At 39.1% G+C, this 25,812-nt stretch overlaps 1 protein-coding gene across 3 annotated transcripts; it reads left to right on the top strand.

Moving 5' to 3' along the window:
- Nucleotides 1-1,609: 1,609 nt before the first annotated feature.
- Nucleotides 1,610-24,141, top strand: LOC132620413 (probable amino-acid acetyltransferase NAGS1, chloroplastic). Of its 3 annotated transcripts, XM_060335075.1 has the most exons (11): nt 1,610-2,349; nt 3,098-3,286; nt 7,017-7,104; nt 8,108-8,313; nt 8,782-8,933; nt 10,189-10,609; nt 11,022-11,119; nt 11,816-11,927; nt 12,042-12,201; nt 21,978-22,050; nt 23,589-24,141. In XM_060335075.1, the coding sequence occupies exons 1-11, from the start codon at nt 2,185-2,187 to the stop codon at nt 23,737-23,739; spliced, it is 1,815 nt and encodes a 604-aa protein (XP_060191058.1). In that variant the 5' UTR covers nt 1,610-2,184; the 3' UTR covers nt 23,740-24,141. The 3 variants fall into 3 exon arrangements, with proteins under 3 accessions (XP_060191058.1, XP_060191057.1, XP_060191059.1); XM_060335074.1 differs by lacking the exons at nt 1,610-2,349; nt 3,098-3,286 and adding an exon at nt 5,474-5,917; XM_060335076.1 differs by lacking the exons at nt 1,610-2,349; nt 3,098-3,286 and adding an exon at nt 5,477-5,803.
- The last annotated feature ends 1,671 nt before the right edge of the window (nt 24,142-25,812 follow it).

Here is a 25,812-nt window from a genome sequence, read left to right as displayed (position 1 = left end):
TGAAGTACAAGTTATATGTTTTGTATGAAGACTTTACCAAAAAAAAAAAAAACTTGAAAAACCAGAAAAAACCGAGAAAACCCGAGGTTGAAAAACCTGACTTTTGTTGGTTTGGTTTGATTTATAGATTTAAAAACCCGATGCAATTGGTTTGGTTTGGTATTTATAAAACACGAATAAATCCGGTCCATGTACACCCCTGCCAGAGACTGAGAAACATTGCTTGGTAAAATGTCATTTTGCAAAGCAGTGTTTGATTCAAACAAATTTTGGTTGGCATGGTTTAACAGGAAATTTTATGGAGTGGTTTGAAGAGCAGAGAAAGAGGAACGTGAAAACAAGAATGGAGGAAGCAGTCATGATTTTGTGGAGCTTCTGGGAAGCCAGAACTAATCTATGTTGGAATAATAAGCAAAGTCCGCCCGCTACCACTTTGTACCATGCGAAGAAGGAGCTGGAGATGGAGGAATGCTAATTTGGTGGACGAGATGGCTATTGGTGCAGTGAATTCAATGAATACTAAATGAGAACTGCCTCCGCTTGACACAATCAAATGTAACACCGATGCCTCTCACGATATTCGTACAAGTTTAGCAGGGGTAGGCGTGGTGTTACGTGATCACTTAGCTTGGGTCAATTTATTGCTGGAAAATTATATTCCTCGGCCGTGTTGCTAGCCCCTTGTTGGCCGAGATCATAAGGATGCGTGAGGATCTTACTTGGCTAAAGGAGCGATTCACTACAACGAGACTTGTTGTGGAAACTGATAATCTACTCGTTAAGCAAGCTCTGAAAGAGAATTTGGTGAATTACTCTTATTTTGATGCTTTAGTCTTTGATTGTAAAACTCTTCTCAAAGAGTTACCGTTTTTCTCTTTGTCGTCTGTTAAAAACTCAGCGAATCAGGTTGCTCATTGTCTTGCTAGAGCATCTGCTTATATGTCTGGTTCGATGAAATGGGATATTATCCCTCGTCTCTCATTACCGATGTACTCGCGTTTGATTTGAATAATACATGATAAAAAAGCCTCTTTCAAACAAACAAACAAAAAAAATGTATATGTGGCAACATATCAAATTTCAAGTTCAATGTGATTTTTTCTCTTTGCGAAATTAAACTTTCAATCATTAATTAGCATATATAAATCAAATCAATATTTTAGATTCTGCATTATCCAAATACCTTAGTATAGAATGACACGCAAACGCAGTAAATCTTCATATAGATTTCGCCTTGACCATTCAAATCTAAGGTAAATGAATAATCAAACACTATATTTGGCATGTTGAATTTTATAGTATATAGTAACTTAAAAAATACCAAATATACTATTATTATATGCTAATTTTAATAATTTCTTTGTCTCAATTTATATGAGGGTTTTTGACTGAATACGAAATTTAAGAAAGAAATGAAGACTTTTGAATCTTGTGATCTAAACTATGTCAAAGAAATTTTTATGGCTAAAAATAATTTCATTGAGAGTAAAAAATGAGAAATTTAGCCAAACCACTACACTACAATAAGTTTTATTGTAATTAATTCCCAACAACCACATGACCCGAAAAACTATTAATATACCTACCCTAAAAGAATCTAGTTTGTCTGACATGATGCTTTGACGATCAATAAACTTCCACCAAACGCCACATTTTCTTCCCTTCTGCTTTTACCAGTCATTTCCCCAACCTCAAAGACCAATGCAAATCTCATTTCTCTTGTTCTAAGCCATTGATTTGATCTCCATATCCATATATGTTCTCACGTGATTAGATATAATAATCAAGAATATGTCTCTTTAGCATCACCCCAACTTCAATTCTATACGTAATTATTTTTTCCAGAAAAAGAAAGAAGCTACTGATTTATAAGTGGTGAAGATATGGAGTTAGCTGCCATTCGTAAACATAAACACGTTGTCAAGATTTGTCAACTAAGTTGCCTTCTCTTTACTTCTACCGTTTGATATACTCAAATGTTTGTTTTTCTTTTATCTACATATAACTGATTATGACTCAACTGTATTCTCCCACCCTTGTCGCCGCGTTTTTTGGTGACACATCAGTTTATACACTACAAGAAATATAAGTAGCTCTTAGCGAGAAAAAATAAAATCCAATTGCTTATTTTTCTTGTTATTAGCTAGTCAATTTTCTCAATTGTTCCTCGATTTTTTCGAAGTCATGGCAATGTTGAAATTAAATTGTGGATTGAATTTGGGAATGAGCAAGAAGTTTGATTTATCTATCAGAGACAAATTTTTGAGATTTGAAGAAATGAGAAGAGATGAGAAACAGTGGACTCGTTTGGGCTGCTGCAGCGGCATTGAAAAAGGCAGAGTGATTACTGTGAGTTATACTGAGTATTTCTTTTCAAATTATTTGTCTTATTTTTCATTTTTAGTAGGCGTTTAGCTCAGGGGCGGAGCCACAAACGGCTAAGGCTAAGGGTGTTCATCCGATCCCCTTTCAGTAGAAAATTACATTGTTTATACATGATTTAAATTATTTTTTATGTATAGATAGTAGAAGTTGAACCCTTGGATTTCTTCGTGTTTTTACTTCTTCATATTTTGAATTCTCTTATCGCAAAATTTTGGCTTCGCCACTGATTTAACCGTAGATTTCAAATACTTTTCTCTTTATTTGGAATTAATGGAGTCAAAGTTAAAGTTGTGTTTGGTTATACGTTTTGAAAGAATTTGAAATAATGTTGGTAAACTTGAATGAACTTTAAATTCTACTTCAAACATGAAAATTGATTAGTTGATTATAAGCTATTTTTCAAATTTAAAATTCAATTTCAAGTTGAATTTGAAATTTTTTATGTCCAAATATTAATTTTCAAATAAAGAGAAAATTATTCAGGAAAAGTGAATACTCCATTTTTATTGCCAAATGGGTCGTTAGTTTATTAAAAAAAGAACATCTCTTTTTTATTTAACAACTCTTTTATTTAGAGTAAGATTACAAAATTAAAGAACAATTTGTATATTATACATATCTTTAGTTTAAGATTATAACTTAAGATATTCAAAAGTTTCCTTATTTTGTTAAACTACTTGGCTAATCAAATTCTGACGCATAAATTGAACAGAAGGAATATTATAATTCGTCAGTAGCATCAGTAGCCGATTCTGCGGCGGACGACAATGCTGAGGGGGAGGAATTTGTGCAGATGATGAGGGAAGCTCAGCCGTATTTTCTTGCGCACAGAGGCCGCACATTCGTCGTCGTTTTATCTGCTGAGATTATTGACAGCCCTTACTTATCTTCCATACTCAAAGTAAGCTGCTCTTCTCACCATCTTTATTGTTTGTTTTATATTTTTGGTGGATAAGTAGCATTTTACCCTTTTATTTTGAGGTTATTTGCGAATTCGATTTAATCGAGTTGGTACATTTTGGATATCAAATCTTTAAAAAAAGGAAGAAAAATAATTAATTGGGTAGATTTTCAACATCAAATCTTTAAAAGAAACATAGTCAATTCTACCGCGTATTCACGTTTTTTGAGTTTGAATCCAATATAAATATAAATAATGAGTGCTATCACTAAAGGTTATGATAAGATGAGTAAGACCCCCCCCCCCCCCCCCCCCCAAATCTTAGTGAAGGTCTCAAGTTAGAAAATTAATTATGAAAAACTTTTATTGCAGAAGCGCTAATCTCTTTAACGTGTCTTACTCATTTTAGCCAAAGGGAATTTAAAGGTTCGATTATGAATTCACGTGAACTCAATAATTTTTGTTATGATTTGTATATATATTGAAATTTAAAAAAATATTTATAAATATGTGATCGTAATTTTTGTATTAGAGGCCGTTCGGATTGACTTATTTTAAGTGTTTTTTGACTTTTAAGCTTTTTTTTATTTTTTTGTGATGTATGAGAAAGATAAAAGTTACTTTTAATTAAAAAAGTGCAAAAATAAATTAAAAGCCAAAAGTTAATTATTCCAACTTATGACTTTTAACGTATAAACTATTTTTAAAAAATCAATCCAAATACCCTCTTATTATAATCTTAACTTGAGATTGTTATAACCATAAACTTCAAATCTCAAATTTGCTTCTTAATTCTAACTGATATCTCTAAGGCACACCAGAAGGACCGGACCATAGGTTTCTTTCAAATGAAACGACTCGTCTTTGAAAAATTTCAATAAAAATAGTAGTAACTCATATTTTTTCGTTTCCGTACGATAAAAACAATTCGCAAGGAGGACAATTTTATAATTCTACCTAACACCTATAGGTGCGTGGATGTGATTCACGTGTCATACCATTTTTGACTGAACACGAAATAAAGATTCTCCTAAGACCTTTTTCCTTAGACAATGGCAATTGACATTTGGCGTGTCGTTGGTGCTCATGAATTAAACGTGGCCTTTGCATGAGGTAGGTTGCTCGATTGGTGACACATCTTTTATTTAATGGAGCAAATAAATAAACAATAGCAATTTAAATTTCATGCTCATTCCTCCTCAACTAGTGACACTTTTTTTAAATAAAAAAATAATACTTCCCAATCTATGTAACATTTTTTCTTCTTTTGTCCGTTCACAAAAGAATGTCAGCTAGCTAATATAAACTTCTCATTTTCACCCACATATTTCTTTACTGCTTATTTTAAATCACACGTTTAAAAAATCTTCGCTTCTTTCTTAGTTTTCGTGCCAAATCAAAACACATCTAGTTATATCCTCATAACGTTTATTTATATGATGGTATCTTAATTAAGCACAAAATTTTAAAAACTGTGAATAAAAGATACATACGGGATCACGTTTTATAAACTGTAAGAATATATATTACGAAGGATCTTTAAACATAGAAAGACATCTTTTCAAATAAGATTAAAAAATTATAAAATTTATCATCAAATTATTTCACCAATATCTTTAAATAAATTAATTTTATTAAATTAAATTTAAAGTTTTAAAATTAATTATATATATATATATATATATATTTTTTTTTTTTTTGAAACAAACTAAAAAAAATCCTAATATTGCAGTAGGATATTCATGGCTGAGAGTGTCTTCTCGCCGCGCACCACTGAACAATATCTTGCCTACCTAAAATAATACTCCCTCCGTCCCATAATAAGTGTCATTTTAGCTAAATTTTTTTATCTCATAATAAATATCATCTTAGAAAATCAAGACATAAATTGGTTAATTTTATCCAATTCTACCTTTGGATAATAAAGTAATATCTGAATGATGATTGAAAAAGCCACATAATAGCTTAGTATTGTTAAATTTTTAATGTCAAAAGGTTTACTTGTTGTGCATGCTCTAATCAAAAGGTAAAAGTAATTTATTTTATTATATAGAGGTAATTTGATAAACTTTACATTGCATTATTAATTTTTTAATATGCGCGTTTTTGACTAATTATGGGACGGAGGGAGTACTAATATAATACCGGTCGAACCGGAGTGGACAGTTAACCAATAGCCATACCGGTTCTTACCGGTTCATGTCAATGAACCCGATTCAGTTACCGTTCAAATCAGTTTATTTTTTTTTTCCAATTGAAGTGGCATTAACCAAATTCGCAATGTCAGCTTCAGCACCAAGCCCTTGTACTCCAATTGTAAAACAATGTGAACTCCCAATTTTTTCTGTTTGGACACCTCCAATTAGAAATAATCTCAAAGGGAGACGAAAATTGTTATCTTTTGGAGTTAATTTAGCGAAGAGATTATCAATTAAGTGTGGTGTTTATGAGGAAACGGATAGTAGTGGTAGTGCAGCTGGGTTTGATGTGAGCAATGCTATAAAGGATGATTTATTTGTAGGGTTTTTTCGAGAAGCTTGGCCTTATTTTCTAGCGCATAGAGGAAGTACTTTTGTTGTTTTAATCTCAGCTGAAATTGTTGATAGCAATCATTTGGATCATCTTCTAATGGCACGTTCCTACTTTTAACTTTGTGTTTTTCTCTCTCTCTCTCCCAAATTAGTTGTTATGTTTTTTTGCTTTTTCAATATTTTAAAATGTGCTCCCTCTATTCCAATTTAAGTGTCTTAGTTTGGCGGAGCATAAAGTTTAAGGAATAAAAAAAAAAAATTCTGAATCTTGTGGTTATGAATTAAAGATGTGTGTAATGTACTAAAAATATCTTTTGAATCCTGTAATTTTAAACTTGCCATGTATGATGTTAGAATTGTCTATTTACTAAATATAGAAAGAGACACTCTTTTTGGATATACCAGAAAAGAAAAGTAAGACACTTAAATTAGGACGGATGGAGTACATTTTTTCATATCAAATTGATGCGGGAAAAGTTGCTAATTTTATTTGCATACTTATAGTACTTTTTGTATAGTTTCTGAATATCTGAATTTTAATTGTAAAATATTGAGTTGATTTAATCCAATTTAGCGTCGAAGATTAGTGAAATTGACTCTCAAAAGTGAAACACGAGAACTAATTTGGAATAGAGGGCTAGTTATCTACTCAGCGATATTCTATTTCTTGTTCGTTTTTCCTTTTCTAGTAGTGGCAAGTAAAATTTTGGAATTTTCTTAAAATTTGGTTAGAGATTTTTATAACTACATGGATTAGTGTGTGATTTAGAGAAGTTTAACTTCTTAAAGAACTCTAACTGACCAAAAATTTAAGATTTTTAATGGGTTTGTATAAAGCGAAAGGGATACAGTCAAACCTCTCTATAATAGTGCCATATGTCCAGTTTTTTTTTTTTTTTTTTTTTTTTTTTTTTTTTTTTTTTTAACGCTACAGCGAAATGTTGTCATAGGGAACTTATGATATAACATAACATTGAAATTGGTTTCAAAGAAAACTTGGATGTTATAGTGAAATGATGCTATAGAGAATGACTGTTACCGAGAGATCTGACTGTATAGAAGATTCATGTAGTCTGAGTTGGACTAGTTTGTGATTGAGTAGTCATTGATTGGTTTTTGGTAATAGTAAGTTCATAGTTTGTTGATTTATCCTACTTTCAGTAATGTATGACGCTTAATTTACTCGCAAACTTTTGCAGGATATCTCTCTCCTTCATGGCCTGGGAATCAAATTTGTTCTTGTACCCGGAACTCATGTCCAAATTGACAGGTTTCTGGCTGAAAGAGGTGAGAACTGCTGTTATTTTCTTTTCTTGTTCATTTTGATATTGCTTAGTTTGTCGCCGCTACCTATGTTTTCTTCACTATTTCTTATACTAATAACTAACTAAAGATTATTTGTTATTTCCTCTTTTTGTTATTGTTTATTATTCTTAATGATAGACAACATTTTCAACTTAGTCTCCACTTACAAAATCAGGTCAGTATTTACGTGGAGTCTTCATATAGGTAAGTGTGAGATTTAGAGAACCTCTTGTTTTGGAACTCCTAATGTAATTTTTAAAAAACTTTGGAGTACTTGTATTGGAGTAAAATGGACCTGAATGTGATTCTGTTGATTCATATAGCTGCCTTTGACTAGTTTGTGGTTGATGCAGAGTAAATTAATTGATTAGTTATCTCAGATGGAATATTGATGACTTTGTCTTAACTAAAATGTTTATTTTGCTTAAGAATTTTGATTTTCCTTGTCATGATGTTACTCTAGCCATGTTTTACTAACAAACTCTGAAGACATTAAGCTATTAAAACTCAGGAAAGTCTTAAATGCTATTCTTTATCTAGTTTGGTTTGGCAATTTCTTGGGGGAAGCTGCCTGGGTCTGCTCTAAACAATGAAGAATTCAGGTTAAAGCTTGATCAACATGCTAATGATGAGCTGGAGCTCATAACCTAGTAAATAGTTTAGATGCAAGATCCTATTTCCTATTACATTTCCAAAAAGTACTACTATTAACATGGAGAAACTCAAAGCTCTGGTATCCGTTTTCATTCATAGAAAGAGAAATCAATAACATCAATAGCCTTGACTAATTGCACGCAGAGGAGTTTAACAGTCTTTTCTATTCAAAATCTTCTTATCTTTTCTTTTTGATTATCACCATTATATTATTTTTCTTTTCCCTAAACTACAATTGTTTTCTATATTCTAAGAAAAATATTTTTTTTGAACAGTATATTCTAAGAAAAAATTTCTCAGAACCAAGTGATTTGGTGACTCTTTCTTACAGGAAGTGAGCCCAAATATGTAGGCCGCTACAGAGTTACAGACACCGATTCACTGATGGCTGCAATGGATGCAGCTGGGAGGACTCGTCTTATGATAGAAGCAAAGTTGTCTCCTGGGCCATCATTGACTGGTGTCCGCCGGCATGGAGAAAATAGTCGCTGGCATGATGGTGTTAGTGTTGCTAGTGGTAATTTTCTAGCAATGAAGGTGAGAATATGACCTCATTGCTTAATGTAACATAATTATGAAATGTATTTTTCATTCTTTTTGGGATTTTAAGTTTGGCCTTTTTTTTTGTTTTTGGCCCAACAACAACAACAACAACATACCCAGTGTAATCCCATCCCACAAGTGGGGTCTGGGGAGGCTAGGATGTACGTAAACCTTATCTCTACCTTTGTGGGGTAGAGCCTCTTTGTGGGGTAGAGAGGCTGTTTCCGATAGACACTGATTGTGTATATTATATGTATATTATATTTATATTTATGTATACAATATGTATATTATATGTATTTCTATATTTAAATATACAAAACCTATACATTTGCTGGCTATTTTGTAAATTAGATCACAGAAAGGCATTGGACTGTAATTATCTCTTTAAATTTTCTGCAGTAAATGCCATTTCAATGACAATGAGGTTGACTTGGAATTTTCATTATTATTTTCCTGTAGAGAAGAGGTGTTGTAGAAGGAATCGATTATGCAGCGACTGGTGAAGTAAAGAAGATAGATGTTTCTCGAATTCGTGAGAGGCTTGATCAGGATAGCATCGTATTATTAAGCAATCTTGGTTATTCCAGCTCTGGAGAAGTTTTGAACTGCAAGTATGCTTTATCTCTTTTGATAGGTACCTTTGTTGATGTTATGCATCATTAGTCCTGCATCTTGTTCTACTTAAGTTTTTAAAATCAGTGAATAAACAGAATTTTCAGGAAGCTATACACTAAAGCGTAGTGATACATAAGACTTAAGCTTAATAGTGGTCAATTCTGTTCTACCCTCTCTTTTAATCAAATTGGTAAATTGCCAATTTCATTTTACTCTTAACTTATGGGACATTCTCCTAGTTTTACTCTTCGACTGTTTGACAGGAACAAATGTTCCTTTTCCTTTTTTTTTGTTTTCGTGAAACTCGTGAACTTGGAAGATTGCAATACTTAAGTCTCAGTGATAGGATCAAAATCCAGAAGTCAATCAAAGGGAAGTCTTCTGGTGAAATCTTAACACATAAAAAATGGGAAATAACTTGTTACCATTTTTTTTTTCGAAAGGGGGAAATAACTAGCAATAATGTGATTTATGCCTAGGGTGCACGTCAACTATTATCAGACGAAGTGTAAAATTAACTACTGTAAAAGAAATGTCACTTCAGGTTGATCTCATTTGGGTTCACACTTTTGGATTTATGTATACTTGATTGAATAGGTTACACTCAACTTGGGTGGTTTCTTATCATAATGTTTATTTTACGCATCAATCAATTTCTTCACGATACATGTAACTTAGGACACAATTCAAAGACTCTCAACAGGGTGATAAGGAAGTACACCAATAACTTTCTCTGCTCTTACTTCTTTTTCTTACAAGATAGTACTCTTTTCTTATAAAACATATTGTGCGCGTGTGCACACAAACACACACATGTATGGGACAAAAATGACCCCCATCTATTGGAGGGGTGATATAGATGGACTTTGTTGAGTTAAAATTAGCTTAACATTGGACTTTGAACACATCATTATCCCTCGCTATGGGTAGAAGCCAGTAATTTCATGATTTTATGGGTGTCTGAGCCCTCTGTGGGAATGCTATTTTCTTTAGATCAATCTGCTTTTCTCGGGAACTTAGCTTGTTTTACACAGTGTTCATGTGTTTGCGGAGATTACTTCATTTCCTAATGTGTACTGGTTTACCATTTTCCTACAAAACAATTTCTAATTAATTAAGCTAGATGCTCAGCACACAGCATTCCCGACTCTTCAATCATGACTCAGTCTTTTGTGGATATGTTTTCTCTTTCCTCTTTCCTTCTTTATTTTGCCTTGAGATTTTGATTGATAGTGTTCTATTTTATTGAAGCACATATGAAGTTGCCACAGCTTGTGCCTTGGCTCTAGGAGCAGAGAAACTGATTTGTATTATAGATGGTCCAATTCTTGACGAGTCCGGGCGCCTTATTCGTTTCTTAACTCTTCAAGATGCTGACATGCTGGTTCGCAAACGAGCAGAACAAAGTGAGACAGCAGCTAATTATGTGAAAGCTGTTAGTCAAGAGGACTTCCATTGTTTAGGTCAAAATGGTTCCAATGGATCAGTCTCTTCCTACAATATGAATGGTTTTAGCCAACGATACAGTGTCACATTTCAGAATGGTGTTGGTTTTGACAATGGGAATGGGCTTTGGTCCAGTGAGCAGGGTTTTGCCATTGGAGGACAAGAGAGGCTAAGTCGACTAAATGGTTATCTTTCAGAGTTAGCTGCAGCTGCTTTTGTGTGCAGAGTAAGATCCTTGCTGTCTACTCCTTATATCTGCAGATTCATAAAATTGTCTAAACTAGACAATAATTGTCATCTTATTTACCCAAACCCTAAATATACAACAGAAAATTGCATATTACCTAAACTTGACTTTTGATGGCAAAAGGGGTAGATTTTGGAACACATCTTCTCTTTGTTGTTAAACTTCTTTTATTATAGCTTGTGCAGTAGAGATATGTATATTTACAGAATACTATGGCTATATGGTTTGCCGTGTCTAGTAAATATCAGCTTTCACAGTGATCTATCATCTCACTGCTTCACTTGAGGAAATTCTCATATCTCTAATAAATTGACACCTCATTTATCAATATGATGTCTCTTTGGCTTATTGGTTAAAAATTTTGCCAATTATGTACTCCATTTGCCATCAGGGAGGTGTTCAAAGAGTTCACCTGCTGGATGGTACTATTGGTGGAGTTTTACTAAAGGAATTGTTCCAAAGAGATGGAGTTGGGACAATGGTAGCTAGGTATGCAAATCTTGATGAAATATTGATTGTAATTCAGTCAATGCATGTTGATATTCAGTTTTCCACATTTTCATCTTTTCCTCTGTAACTTGATCAATGATATTCACTTTTCTCTGTGTTTTTCAACAGATCCATGGTAAAAGTAGCTCACAGTCAAAGCAAGTCATGAATATAATCTACAATTAACGAGCTCAGTAGGTTAAGAGTAACAAATTGGGCTAAAGCGAGCCTCCTTTCACCATCATGATTAAAACACCACCAAAGGTGGAGAAGAATAGCAGGAAATTACTGTCCTATTATTTCTATCCAAATTAGACATTTCCTTTTCTTACTGGAGAAATCCATGGTGCAACTTAAAAGATTCAATCCTCTAGGACACATTTGGTATATGATTATTAGAAGTAATATCCAGAATTTCTTGAGATGTTTAACCAACTACGTATGTTGCCAAAATAAACTTAGCCTTCTTTTACATTGATATATAGAACTTCACAGGCACTGAGAACCTGCTGTCTCTGGTTGTCTGATCCCTCCCAATTTGACATTATATTTCTCACGATAGTAGTTCATGATTGCTCTGTATCAACAGTGGTACTCTCAATCGGATAATTATGTTAGGACATAGCTAGTTGATTTTTGCTAATCCTTTTTATGACTATACTTCAACTAAGATGTGCATGAATCTCTCTTCCTCAGTGATCTTTACGAAGGAACACGAGTGGCTAGGCTGTCAGATATTTCTGGGATCAAACAATTATTACAACCTCTAGAAGAGTCTGGAACATTGATCAGAAGGAGTGAGGAAGAGGTTACTCTTGATGCTTTTTATTATGCTCGAATAGTTTTTAAATCGGCTTTTACTTGGTTAATGTTTGTATATCATTTTTCTTTTTCATAATTATGTGATTTTAACATGTTCTAGCTTGTGGAGGCGCTGCATTCATTCATTGTTGTGGAGAGAGAAGGGCACGTTATAGCTTGTGCTGCTCTCTTTCCTTACTTTGAAGAAAAATGTGGAGAGGTTGCTGCTATTGCTGTTTCTCCTGATTGTCGTGGCCAAGGACAAGGAGACAAATTACTTGGTATAGTGACTTTTTCCTCATAGTAAAACCATTTATTCTTCGTGGCATATAATGCATGTAAGCAATTTCAGGATGTTGTGATTATTTGCATTTGTTTTATGAAGTTGCAAACACATTAACAAGAGGACAATCTAAAATTTAAGATATTTCCTTAAGCCTTTAATCACTTGGATAAGCACATAATAGAAACAAGTCACTTTAATTTTGTGTACTTTTTGGTTTTTTCTCTATTGAGGAGCAGCTATACGCTTGGAATAAGCACTAGCAGAAGTAACTGCCTGGCTGGTCTAAGCATTTTCGTTTTTCAGTTATGGAGAAACATAGCAATCTGTCCAAAGATAGACACCGCTTGCCCTTCCGATCCATTATCCTTATTTCGGTCCAAGTTTAAAGTAAAAGTTTTGTTACTTCTATAAAATTGGTCCGAATTGTAAGAAGAAAATGAGGGAGCTTAAGAATCTTGTGCGGAGGACAAATTTACATATGGTTATGCTGGTAGTCATACTACCAATATCTATATGTTGCATGTGTCTTGTCACGGGCTGCCTTCATTGTGCCTCAGCGCCCGCAACCTTGAGCGCCCGAGCGGGCCAAACGAGTGTCAGCTGCACAGGCAGTGTCAGTCGCACAGGCAGTGCCAGCCCACAGGCAGTGTCAGTCGCACAGGCACTGCCAGCCCACAGGCAGTGTCAGCCCCGCAGGCAGTGTCAGCCGTGCGGGCGACGTGCACCAACATGGGTGCCGAAGAATGAGAGTCCACAATCATCATAGATATGCTCCATTGCATATCCTAGGAGCAGCAAGGAAGTGTAGCAAGGATCTGAGATGAGCCCACGGGTTGTCGACGCACGAGCGACCCCGTGCGAGCCTAAGTGTCAGTCCCGAGCATTTCCGAACCATGGATGGAATCTTGGGATTTCGGGTGAACACACCCTTCCTAGGATGTTATTGAATGTGCTTACCAAGTTTGGCGTCATTTGAACATCATTTACCTAAGGGCTTGACTTAGCCAAGGAGCAGTGTCAGTATCAAAGCTCCCTAAGGCCATATCTCGTTCCACGAGCATGGGGATGAGATGAAACTTCATGGAGGAGTGAAGGAAGTCAAGAGAAAGAGTTAGGAACAGACGGCGCCTCATTTGGAGTTCGGATCATTGAGAAAGGCCAAGTATGATTCTCGGGCAGAATCATGTCCAGTGCTAAAACTTGGGCTTTTATTTTTAAAGCATATATAAAGGGGGCAGAGGTGTCTCAGCTCAGCCAGCCTCCCCCGTGCGTACCACCATCAAGCCGTACTAAGTGAGCAACCTTGGGGGACAACCTCAAGGGCCTGCCTAGGCATCCCCAATGGATCCTAGGTACCCATACGAGTTACGCAACTCTATGGGCGGCGCTCGGCCCCAGGCCAGCGTTGGGCGCCCAACGAGGGCCGGAGGCTTGACATATGGACCGACTATGCCCTGCGGGCTATCCTTGAGATTAAGAAAGCCCTCCGTGCCGATTGAACACTCGAGGTACCTCTCCTAAGAGCCTCGTGTGTTGACTTGTGAGCTTGGCTCAGGTTCATCCTAGCAAGCAAGGGTCCGTTGGCCTAGAGGTGCAGTCGTGGGGCGACGCTGCACCATGCAAGACGGAAGTGTGTCGCAAGGGCTACATTTAGCAAAACCTCATCGTAGGTGCGCCGCAAAGGACACACATGACACAGGCCAAGGATTCAAGAGTTGCCCTACTCAGGCGTCGCACCGCTCAGGTGGATAGGCACCAGACCGGTGTCAAGCCCGAGGAATAGACTGTGCGCGCGCCAGCGTCGCTCAGCACCAGGCGAGGGACTGTCATGTCCATAGCCAGCCCCAAGTGGGAGTGCAGGCAAAGACCCAACATATGAAACCTGCCACAGGGGCATTCTAGCAAGGCAAGGCCCAGGCCTTGACATCGACCCAGCAGCATCGTTGAAGCTTAGCCTCCAAAGCCATGGACATAAGATCATGCCATGAGTCCTGGGACTATCATTAGGCTGGCTCGTAGTCCGCCTGGACTACGGGTGCCGCACGGGCCATTAGTGTACCGCTGACACTATGAAGGAGGCGGCCCGTGACAGTTGGTATCAGAGCACAGAGCTCACATCATTAGCGCATTATTGAATGTCAGTGCGTAGTCCCTATCAAGGCAGGAAGCGATGTTCTTAGTGCCAAACAAGTTAGCGAACCAGATGCCACTGACTAGAGGAGATTGGTTGTATTCAGTTTACGTTGAAAAAAAAATAAAAAATTTTCATCAACCATGAACCACATTTTGCAGAATCATGTCGAGGCATCCGAATCTCATCGGCGTACCGTGAAGGATGGCTTCCACACAAGGAGCACAGTTGTGGGAATCACAGCATTAAACGCCTAGCCATTATAAAGGTTGCAAGTAATGGGAGGCGAGTCCATCAACAACCATGTCAATACCCAGTGGGCTCATACGCCCAAAGCAAGGGGCAAGCCTCAACTTGTGATCATCAGGGTTGCGTGTTACGGGAGGCGTGTGCTATCGCCAATAACCTATCACCATACCTATCATCATGGAGGGAGAACAATCTCCAATTTTGAGCTCTAGACATCGGGTGATACCGAGCTAGGGCGGGGCGCGCCAGCGAGCTGCGACAACGTAGGGAAGGACCTGCGAGCAGGCTTCTTTGCGGGGGGTTCATACGTCACAATCAACAGGTGGAACGACCCACCACATCGGTAATGGAGTGCCAAACCAGTTGAATGGGGAGGCATAGCCAGGGAAAAAGCCAAACTACCATGTAGGGAGGCAGTGTCATTAAAGAGTTGTGCACTGAGCGTGGGGAGGCGCATGCCGCACATTGTGCTGTTAAACCAAGCACACGAAACCACGTCAGAATCAGGCTGACCGCATGGTGGGAGACATTGCGGAAAGTCACCGATCCACGTCGTGCGGGTTAGTCATTTCATCATGCTGAATCACCAAGATGAGGAGGCAAAGATCATGGAACAACATAAAAGTGGGGAATAGCTATGCTTTAAGTGAGAATGGGATTTATCCAAAGGATAACCAAGGGATACCGAACAACTAGGACGGCTACACAGGTACCTCACTGGAGAATCGGGCATCAAGCCTAGGAGGATCAATGTGAGAATAAAGACCTCTGGTCACGTAGGCGTGAAGCTACTTCCCCTCGAACAGTGTAAAATCAAGTACTCGCCAAGAGTACGGTCCAGGAGTTCTTCCCAGTACCACAGGGTACCAAACATATGAGTCGCCGAAGATGCCATGGTGCAGCATGGTCCTTACACAGGTCATCTTATATGCAGTTTGGTTAGAGTTGAGCTTCAAGCAACCACCAAGGCCAGGGAATGAGCAAGTTGTTGCGTCAGTCACAATTTGTCCACAGAACATTGGCTCAAATTGCAAGTCACACCGAGTCATGAGATCGGCACTTGACTTTGCTTATACACCCGACAAGGTGAGTTGCCCACAAGAGAAAAGGGGTCCCTAACAGCATGGTTTGCGAGGGTACCACGACAAAGAATGCCCACAATGTCTATCAGACCGTCAGCAGACATAGGGTCATTAGATCATCGACAGCCAGACTGTCATCACATCATCGGCCAACAGGTTGGCCGCAAACATCGCCCGCCAAGGGCTCAGCTACCGCCCGCCAAGGGTGTAGCCACCATCCGCTGAGAGCTGCAGTGGCCAACAAGGTCTCAGCTATCGCCCGCCAAGGGCATTGCCATTGCTAGCCTAGAGTGCCAGTGCTCACCAAAAGGCTCAGCCATCATCCTCCGAGAGCTGCATCGCCCACCGAGGGATCAACCATTGCCGCCAAGGACTCGGTCATCGCTCTCCTAGAGCGTCATCGCCCGCCAAGGGCTCATCTAGCATACGCTGAGGGCTGCATCGCCCGCCAAGGGGTCAGCTATCGCCCGCCAAGGGCTCGGACATTGCTCGCATTAAGCGCCATTGCTCGCCAAGGGCTCATCCAGCATATGCCGAGGGCTGCATCGCCCACCAAGGGCTCAACTATCGCCCGCCAAGGGCTCAGACATTGCTCTCCTGGAGCGCCATTGCTCGCCAAGGGCTCTATCGCCAATGTATCACCAAGAGATGAGGACATCTTGGAACATCGGCATCAGTATTTCAGTACTACCACCATCCATATGGGGGGAGTATTTGTCCATTGCAACAACATTGGGTCCATGCATTTCCAATTGGAGAAAAATCTTCCACAAGCCAAGCAAAGAGACCGCACCAAACATAGTGGGGGTTGCATGTGCCACATCAAGGTGTGCCAATCCTAAACCGGGCTAAAGATACAAAGGGAGCAGTAAATCCACTAGCTGTAAACTAAGTGCCTCAGTCAGGAAAAGGTCTCAGATGTAAACTACCAGTCGGAAGCAGACTTCAAAACGGATTTGCCATTTTGCTACAATCATCATGTGGCTAGCAAGAGTGCCACCACTCAAGTTAAGCCACCAGAGGATGCATCAGTTGCCGTGAGGATCATGGCGTGGTTGACAGCAAGGTCACCACGAAGTTAGCCACCAGAGGGTGCAAGCGCGGAGGCGCTTTCCAAGTGAACACCGGGAGGTGAAGTGCAGAGGCACGCTTGGGAGAAACTTGGGGGAGCAGTGCACGGGCACGACTCTATTTTTAAGAAGAACACACAAGGGTTGCGAACCCGCGAGATTTGGGGCCACGATGTAAAACCCCGAGGGGTCAAACTCCGGGTTGTCGTTGGCGTTATGAGGCATCGGGGACGATGCCTAGCTTGAGTGGGGGAGAATGTCACGGGCTGCCTTCATTGTGCCTCGGCGCCCGCAACCTTGCGCGCCCGAGCGGACCAAACGAGTGTCAGCCGCACAGGCAGTGTCAGTCGCACAGGCAGTGCCAGCCCACAGGCAGTGTCAGTCGCACAGGCACTGCCAGCCCACAGGCAGTGTCAGCCCCGCAGGCAGTGTCAGCCGTGCGGGCGACGTGCACCAACATGGGTGCCGAAGGACGAGAGTCCACAATCATCATAGATATGCTCCATTGCATATCCTAGGAGCAGCAAGGAAGTGTAGCAAGGATCTGAGATGAGCCCACGGGTCGTCGACGCACGAGCGACCCCGTGCGAGCGACCCCGTGCGAGCCTGAGTGTCAGTCCCGAGCATTTCCGAACCATGGATGGAATCTTGGGATTTCGGGTGAACACACCCTTCCTAGGATGTTATTGAATGTGCTTACCAAGTTTGGCGTCATTTGAACATCATTTACCTAAGGGCTTGACTTAGCCAAGGAGCAGTGTCAGTGTCAAAGCTCCCTAAGGCCATATCTCGTTCCACGAGCATGGGGATGAGATGAAACTTCATGGAGGAGTGAAGGAAGTCAAGAGAAAGAGTTAGGAACAGACGGCGCCTCATTTGGAGTTCGGATCATTGAGAAAGGCCAAGTATGATTCTCGGGCAGAATCATGTCCAGTGCTAAAACTTGGGCTTTTATTTTTAAAGCATATATAAGGGGGGCAGAGGTGTCTCAGCTCAGCCAGCCTCCCCCGTGCGTGCCACCATCAAGCCGTACTAAGTGAGCAACCTTGGGGGACAACCTCAAGGGCCTGCCTAGGCATCCCCAATGGATCCTAGGTACCCATACGAGTTACGCAACTCTATGGGCGGCGCTCGGCCCCAGGCCAGCGTTGGGCGCCCAACGAGGGCCGGAGGCTTGACATATGGACCGACTATGCCCTGCGGGCTATCCTTGAGATTAAGAAAGCCCTCCGTGCCGATTGAACACTCGAGGTACCTCTCCTAAGACCCTGGTGTGTTGACTTGTGAGCTTGGCTCAGGTTCAGCCTAGCAAGCAAGGGTCCGTTGGCCTAGAGGTGCAGTCGTGGGGCGACGCTGCACCATGCAAGACGGAAGTGTGTCGCAAGGGCTACATTTAGCAAAGCCTCATCGTAGGTGCGCCGCAAAGGACACACATGACACAAGCCAAGGATTCAAGAGTTTCCCTACTCAGGCGTCGCACCGCTCAGGTGGATAGGCACCAGACCGGTGTCAAGCCCGAGGACTAGACTGTGCGCGCGCCAGCGTCGCTCAGCACCAGGCGAGAGACTGTCATGTCCATAGCCAGCCCCAAGTGGGAGTGCAGGCAAAGACCCAACATATGAAACCTGCCACAGGGGCATTCTAGCAAGGCAAGGCCCAGGCCTTGACATCGACCCAGCAGCATCGTTGAAGCTAAGCCTCCAAAGCCATGGACATAAGATCATGCCATGAGTCCTGGGACTATCATTAGGCTGGCTCGTAGTCCGCCTGGACTACGGGTGCCGCACGGGCCATTAGTACCGCTGACACTATGAAGGAGGCGGCCCGTGACAGTCTGCTTGTGCCTATTAATTGGTTTACACAGTAAGATGTTAACTAATAATATGATCCTAGATAGTACGGAGTCTACAGCGGATGGTTCTGATATATCTGATATATCAAGTGGACGATTGACTCGTGCCAAGACCAAGAGTGTTCAAGGAATACCATGTTTGGAGATTTGGGATTCTACAAAATAGTTGAGGAGAATATCATTGCACAATACCGGTCAGTGCGCCGTATTGGCTACCCAAGGAGTATATAAATGTCAAGTTTTGGGTTAAAGTACTTCAGATGATCTGGTTGCTTTTCTGGCACTCCCAGGTGAATGGCTTGGAACCATATAACTGATCGGGATTCTTTTCTCTGCCACTCCTAAATCACTGACTTTAATTGGAATCAGATTATTGATCTGGAGTACCTTTAACCCAAAATTTGACATTTAGATGCTCCCGGGGTAGCCAGTGTGCCCTGCTGACTCGTATTCTGCAACAGTTTTATCTCAGTTGTTTGTAGCAATTCCTAAGCCTCCAGATGTGGTATTCCTTGAGTAATCTTGGTCTTGCTGCGAGATCACGGTCCTAACGTCCGAAATGAGCTCTATCTGGACTATCCAAGATTCTGTCAAATTCTCCCTCTTGATGAGATTTGTCCTCGATCTGCCATAGACACAAATATAAAGCAAATTACAACCGAAGTCGCGCAAGATTTCCTTGGTTGAAATAATCCCCATAGTCCGTCCTCTTACTCTAAAAAAGGATGATTTGGATTGGTTCTCGCATCCTTGTGCCCAAAAGGATGGTGGGCTGTTGATAGCATCCATGGAAGCTCAATCCCATTAGGATAAGAATGAAGCTTTGGCAGCTCCAAGTGGCCAATGACAAGATCCCAGACCAAGAAACTTCAAGACCAACTCATTGGCCTGCAAACACAAATTAAAAGGTGTCTTTTTCTGGAAGAAAAGTTCAAGTCCAAAGGAGATGAATTAACTGTCTTACAATTAATATGTGGCCCAAGTTGAAGTCCAGGAGGAGGGAGTCTCCCTCCTCCTGATTGGGCCCCCAAAATCAGTCCTTGAAGAGGACCAAAGGGGCGCCTAAAGGAGCTGAAACTTGGCTTGAAAAGGGGCCAAAAGGAGTCCAAAATTATAATACAAAGGATGGGAAGATCCAAGAACTTGAGGAAATATTCAAAAGAAATGCGGAAGCAATGAAATACTAGATTTAAGATAACAAGAAAATGAGAAATGAAAAGGACATGAGTACATTCAAGGAAAAAGATCCAAGAATACCAAGATAATAGTTAATCTAGATTTGGCCAGATTCAAGTAACAACATATTGATTATTAAAGCAATCAAATGCCTTTACTTGAGAAGCGAATCAAAACTTAGATTCGGATCTTAACCTCTTCGTAAGTAACATGAGACAACAATTTGCAACGGATACTAATCGCCTTTTAAGAATACCAAGAAATAATCAGAGATATCTAAGAAGAAATTATCTTACTTACCTTGAGCTATGAAACTAGTTTAGGTTGAAAAATAAAATCCAAAGTAAAAGTCATCAAAGGTCCAAAAGAATTCTCAAAGTAATAGCATTAATCTATTCAAAGTTGTTCTACACTGAAAGAGAGTACTCCTATTTATAGGAATAAAAGGTGGCTTCTAAGCTTCTGCTTTCCCATTGTTTTTTTCGTACTTCTTTGATGTGCTTTTACTTGAGCTGAGGGTCTATCGGAAATAACCTTTCTACCTCTCGAGTTAGGGTAAGGTCTGCGTACACTCTACCTTTTCCAGACCCCACTTGTGGGATTGCACCGGGTATGTTGCTGTTCTTGTAAAAAGTGGTTGTTAACCCGAATAAGAAACCCTAAAAGGGTGGCTCCAAGTTCCTAGATTGGGCGGGCTCCAAGTTCTTCGGTAGGGCTGGTTTGAGCTCATTTTGGGCCAGATTGGGCTGTTGGTTATGGGCTCCTCTTAGGTGCTCCTTTTGGCCCCTTTTGAGCTAATTTTCAACTCCTTTCGGCGGCCCTTTGGTCCTCTTCAAAGGCTGATTTATCTTCCTCTTGGACTTCAACTTGGACCACAAAATAAGTGTAAGGCGTGGTTAATTCACCACCTTTGGACTTGAACTCTTCTTCCCAAATAAGACACCTTTTAATTTTTGTTTGCAGCCCAATGAGTTGGGCTTGAAGTTTCTTATTTTGGGATTTTGTCATTGGCCTTCTTGGAGCTTCATTCTTATCCATTAATGGAGTTGAGCTTCCATGGATGCTATCACAATACCAGCAGCTCAATTTGGGCTCAAAACCAGCCCTACCTAGGAACTTGGAGCCACCCTACCTAGAAATTTGAAGCCGCCCACTTTTTGTTATTTTTAGTTTTAGATTAATATTTTAGGTTTTTTATTAGGGGTGGCAGCCACCTTTTATTCCTACAAATAGGAGTTCTTTCTTTCATTGTACAACACCTTTGAATAGATGAATGATATTACTTTGAGAGTTCTTTTGAACCTTTGATGACTTTCACTTTGGGATTTATCTTTCAGCCTAAACTACTTCATAGTTCAAAATAATAAGATAATTTCTTCTTGATATCTCCGATTTGAGTGTTCATCGATCTGGTGAATCTATATTCATCGAGGTGGTGAGACGAGGTATAGCGCAGTGGTCAGAGCATCCCTTTTGGGCAAAAAGGGCCAGTCTCGGTTAGATGATAAATCAAACAGCGCAAAGCATTAAATAAAGACATGATGAATCTAGACATTACCAACAATGACTTGTTATATATCAAAACATCATTATACAAAATAACAATGTCACCAACATAAGTTTTAGGAGTTAGTTTATTACCGGCAATAATACCTTAAGGTTTCCAAGTTTATTACGTGCAATAATACCTTAAGGTTTCCACTAACCAATAAAAGATCACTTATTTGCTAAGAACAAATTGTCTAGAAAAACATTTTTCTCCATACCAAACACATCCTCTTAACTTTTCTAGGAAGCTTAAGCATTAAAATGATCCAATTATACATATCGTATTTATCGTGATCAACTCGTATAATGTTCTTCTCAACTTGTCTGTAGCAATTCCCAAGCTCCAAACAAGGTATTGCTTGAACTCTCCTAGTCTTGGCACGAGTCACGGTCCAATAAACATCTGGAAATTGTTCGGAATAGGCTCCATACTATCTGGCTATCCAGAATCTTATCGACTAATTTCTCATAGTCGTGCTTTGTTGGTCTTCACTTTAATGAAGAATGTTGTGCTCTTAAAAGTTGAGACAAACTGTTATGTGTTTACTTCTCTTCTATCTACCTTAATGCAGTTGGTATCCTTGAACTTTTTGGTCTGAATTATAATTTTGAGTTTATTATTGCAATGGCCAATAACTTTCTATTCCAAAAATAAAATTGCAGATTACATTGAGAAGAAGGCATCCTCCCTTGGATTGCAAATGCTGTTCCTGCTTACAACTCGCACAGCTGATTGGTACGTTCGTTTCCACTTTCCTGTACCCTGGCCAATGATTGCTGAACTAAAATGCAACGGACAATGGCAGCTAATAGTGTGTCATCAAACTTGTTGCAATATTTAAACTGAATTTGAGAATGTAGGTCCTTAGTCACTTCAACAAGGAGATAAACCTAAGATGCTATCAAGGTTATAATGGAAAAAGAAGAGTTTCTATTGGTTGACTAATATATTATTGTTACTTGTTTTATGGGTATGCGCACTTGTGCGTGTAGTCCATATCAATGAGTATAAAATTTTAAAAATCACATAAATATGTATTAAACAATGTGTTTGAGTTATAAAATAGAATTTAAAAAGTATAAGCTCTTTGAAATGATAGATGTTGATCCTATTTAGTTAAATCAATTAAAGAAAAAACTGTCTCATAAAAGGAAAATATCAAGAAACAGAAGGTAATATAGTGGCAGCAACTCATGAGCTTTCTGAGTAGTTGCCTAGAATTTAATTACCATGACATGAGAATTGGGGAAAAGGGTGAATAAAGGAAAAAACAAATCTTACGCACATCTGAATTACCTGCAACACTTGCCCAGAAATAGATGCTAAAATAGAATATAGCGGCTCCTTTATGGAACTTGTTGACCACCTGTTAAATTATGGTTCAAAGTCACATTTATTGATTATGCATTTTATAAAGAGAATCCAAAATTGGAATTTCAGAGAAGATAAAAGAACGTGTAGTTTGTATTGTTTTGAGTAGAGTGATAGAATTTGACCTGTCAATTAATAATAATGAAAAACGATTCATCTATCCTTTCCGATCCAAAAAGAGAAACTACATATCTACTCTATCGGACAGTTTATTCTCTTTCAAATGATTCTTTCTTACAACAAAGGTTTATCTTAGAGTTAGCGTGGCTCCATGAAGTGATTGTTTTCATTATGACAGAGGCTTTGGATAAACCCAATCAATCTCATGGGGGAACTTCATTCTTTATTCATCAAGGGGTGAAATACTTCCCATAGTTTTTGGGTGATCTGGGGTTCCTAATGCCATTACTTATGTTAAGAGTGTATCAGCTTTACCTTGTTAGAATCAAGTTGTTTCATAATAAAGCCGTGCTAATCCCCTCAATCCATTTTTCTTTTCTTTTTCTTCTCTTTTGCCGTCTATGTCATTGATCAAATCTCCATCTGTTTGTCCATCTTTATTTAAGACCTGTGCATTGGCTGGGTTTTGTTGACCTTATATGCAGCCAGCTTATATAAGTGCAGAAACACTCCTCTAAATCTTTAAACTATTCTACAATTCCAAATCCTTAATAGACCTCCTTTTGAATTTTTGACAGTCCCACTCCTTTATATATAAAAGAATTCTCACCATAAAGCTCTTTTTTTTTTCTTTTTTCTTTTTTCGAGAAACTCACCATTAAGCTTTTTTATTGAAGTTTGATTCATAAAGTGTTCAATTTTGAGACTGAATTTGGTCCTTGAACAAGAAAAATATCATTAATATATGTGTTTTTTGGTTAAATGTTGATATGATGTTTCAGGTTTGTGAGGCGCGGTTTTTCTGAATGTTCCATAGAACGCATACCAGCTCAAAGAAGGAAAAGGATTAATCTCTCTCGTAGGTCGAAGTATTACATGAAGAAGCTGCTACCTGATAGAAGTGGTATACGCTTTGACAGCCCCTTTTCATAAGAACAAAAAGGAGTTTCTTATCTCTATAGCGGCTCTGCAATAAGCTTGGATTAAATGGACAATCCTTGTTATCCTGTATCGGATAAGTGTAATCATAGCAAAGAAGTATAAAAAGATGTGCCTGTATAGTAAGTACAAATATAAAATTTCAGGTTTGTAATATTGTCTGCTTCATAAGGTGGCCTATACTTGATTTGGTTGCTAATATTCATCTGTCATAAAATAAAATGAGTGCTAGAATTAAGAAGCAATAAAGGCACGAAGAGTGAGAGAAGCGAGCAGTAGTCTTATTTCTTTTCTTTTACTATTTTTGGGATATCTTTACATATCAACTTTCAGGCTACATATAATGCCTCAATACTTGGAATAGTGTTATTGCTACAGTACACAATACTTGAAGTAGTGTAGTCTTTTTTTGTTTGTTTGTTTGGGGGGGGGGGGGGGGGGGGGTGTTGAAGTAATGGAGTTTATGTTGAGGTAACGAAAGTTGAAGAAGGTTCTGTGATCCATAGATGATCGTTTGATTTCTTGTACATTTTGAGTGTATTTGAATTGAGCCTCTAGCTAAGTTGATCTACTGGTACATTAATCATCCCAAGTATAAGCTACTGTACATCACAGGAATTGACATTCTTCATTTACACATTTGTTATTTTTTTTATCTACATATAATATTTATGTGTATGGTAATCCTTTTACATGCTTGTAACTCACCGGATAAAGTATATCATATGGTCTAGGATTGACAATTTGCAGATTCAGTGACTTCAACTCTGGATGTCTCCAAAATGGGACTATTGTTAGGAAACAAGGAAGACTATGACTTTATCATTTTGTGTGTTCTATATAAACGTAAAAGATGGCTTCCTTAAAATAGAATATTTGGAAGTTGGTAAAGACCCGTACCTTATTTCAGTACGGAAACCCCAGGACATTGGCTTCTGCCAACAGTGAACTTTCAAGGATCGCATCCCCGCATAATCTATGTTATAATCTGCAACTGATTCAGCTTTCGCTTTTGGGAGATCAAACGGAATTCAATTAGTTTCTGCTAACGAGATATACAGAGACAGCCTTGACATCTTTCTTAAGTGTTTCTTTCAGTATCTTCAATTTGTTCTCAACTCATTTAAAAGTGGAAAAGAATCAAAAGTTCAGAGTGAAATTTTAAGTTCCACTTCAATGTAAGAAAGTTGGAAAAATTATCCAAATAGCCAAGTCTTAGGACCGGTTGTTGAAAGATAGTTGCCGTTTGAAATGAAATTGAATAATAGTCAATGTTCAGTTACTAAGACTTTCGTTGCTCTTCTTCATTTGAAAGCAGACTTCTTCATCTTTCACTTTTATGATGTTGTCCTAGAGTCTCAACTTATACAAATGAAATTTCCATGATACTGTTTTGGAGTTCGGTTTTTGCAACTATCGAGTCACTTGTAGAAGTTCCAAAAATCAGCTTGGAAACAGAAATATCAACTCCCATTACTCAAAAACCTCTTGCTCTTTTATATTTGGCTACTACTTGCTATCAGTGTTTTCTTTTCATTACAAGTAAGCAAAGCAATATAATAATAACATACCCAATATAATCTCACAGATGGAGTCTGGGGAGGGTAGAGTATATGCAAACCTTAACTCTACCTCATAGAGATAGAGAGGCTAAGTAAGCAATACCCCTAGAATAAACGCTTTTGACTTATGACAAGTTCAATTATGCAACTGAATTCAACTTCTCGCCTTTGGCGCACCAAGCAAGACTGATTTAAAGTTTCAGGGCTTTTTCTCGCCAAGCGAGACTCTACACACTGTGTCGGAATTTTAGTGTGCAAGTCGTAACTTCAGCATAATGTCTGAAACCCAAAAGTGGTGCAACGGATGAGGCTGCTCCTCCCATAGCCAGAGGTCTCAGGTTCGAGACATGGGTATGGAAATATCCTTGGTTGGAAGCGCTTTCCCCGAATGGGTCCTAGGCGGCGCGAATAGAATTAGTCGGACTCCAATGCGGGTATCAGACACCGGATGAGAAACAAAAAAGAAGTTCAAATTGATACTGGTATAATTCCACGGCACTATCCT

Source organism: Lycium barbarum, chromosome 11 (genome assembly GCF_019175385.1).
Source record: "Lycium barbarum isolate Lr01 chromosome 11, ASM1917538v2, whole genome shotgun sequence".
NCBI lineage: Eukaryota > Viridiplantae > Streptophyta > Magnoliopsida > Solanales > Solanaceae > Lycium > Lycium barbarum.
The sequence above is the reverse complement of the archived record's forward strand: the minus strand, read 5'-3'. Positions and strand labels throughout refer to the sequence as shown.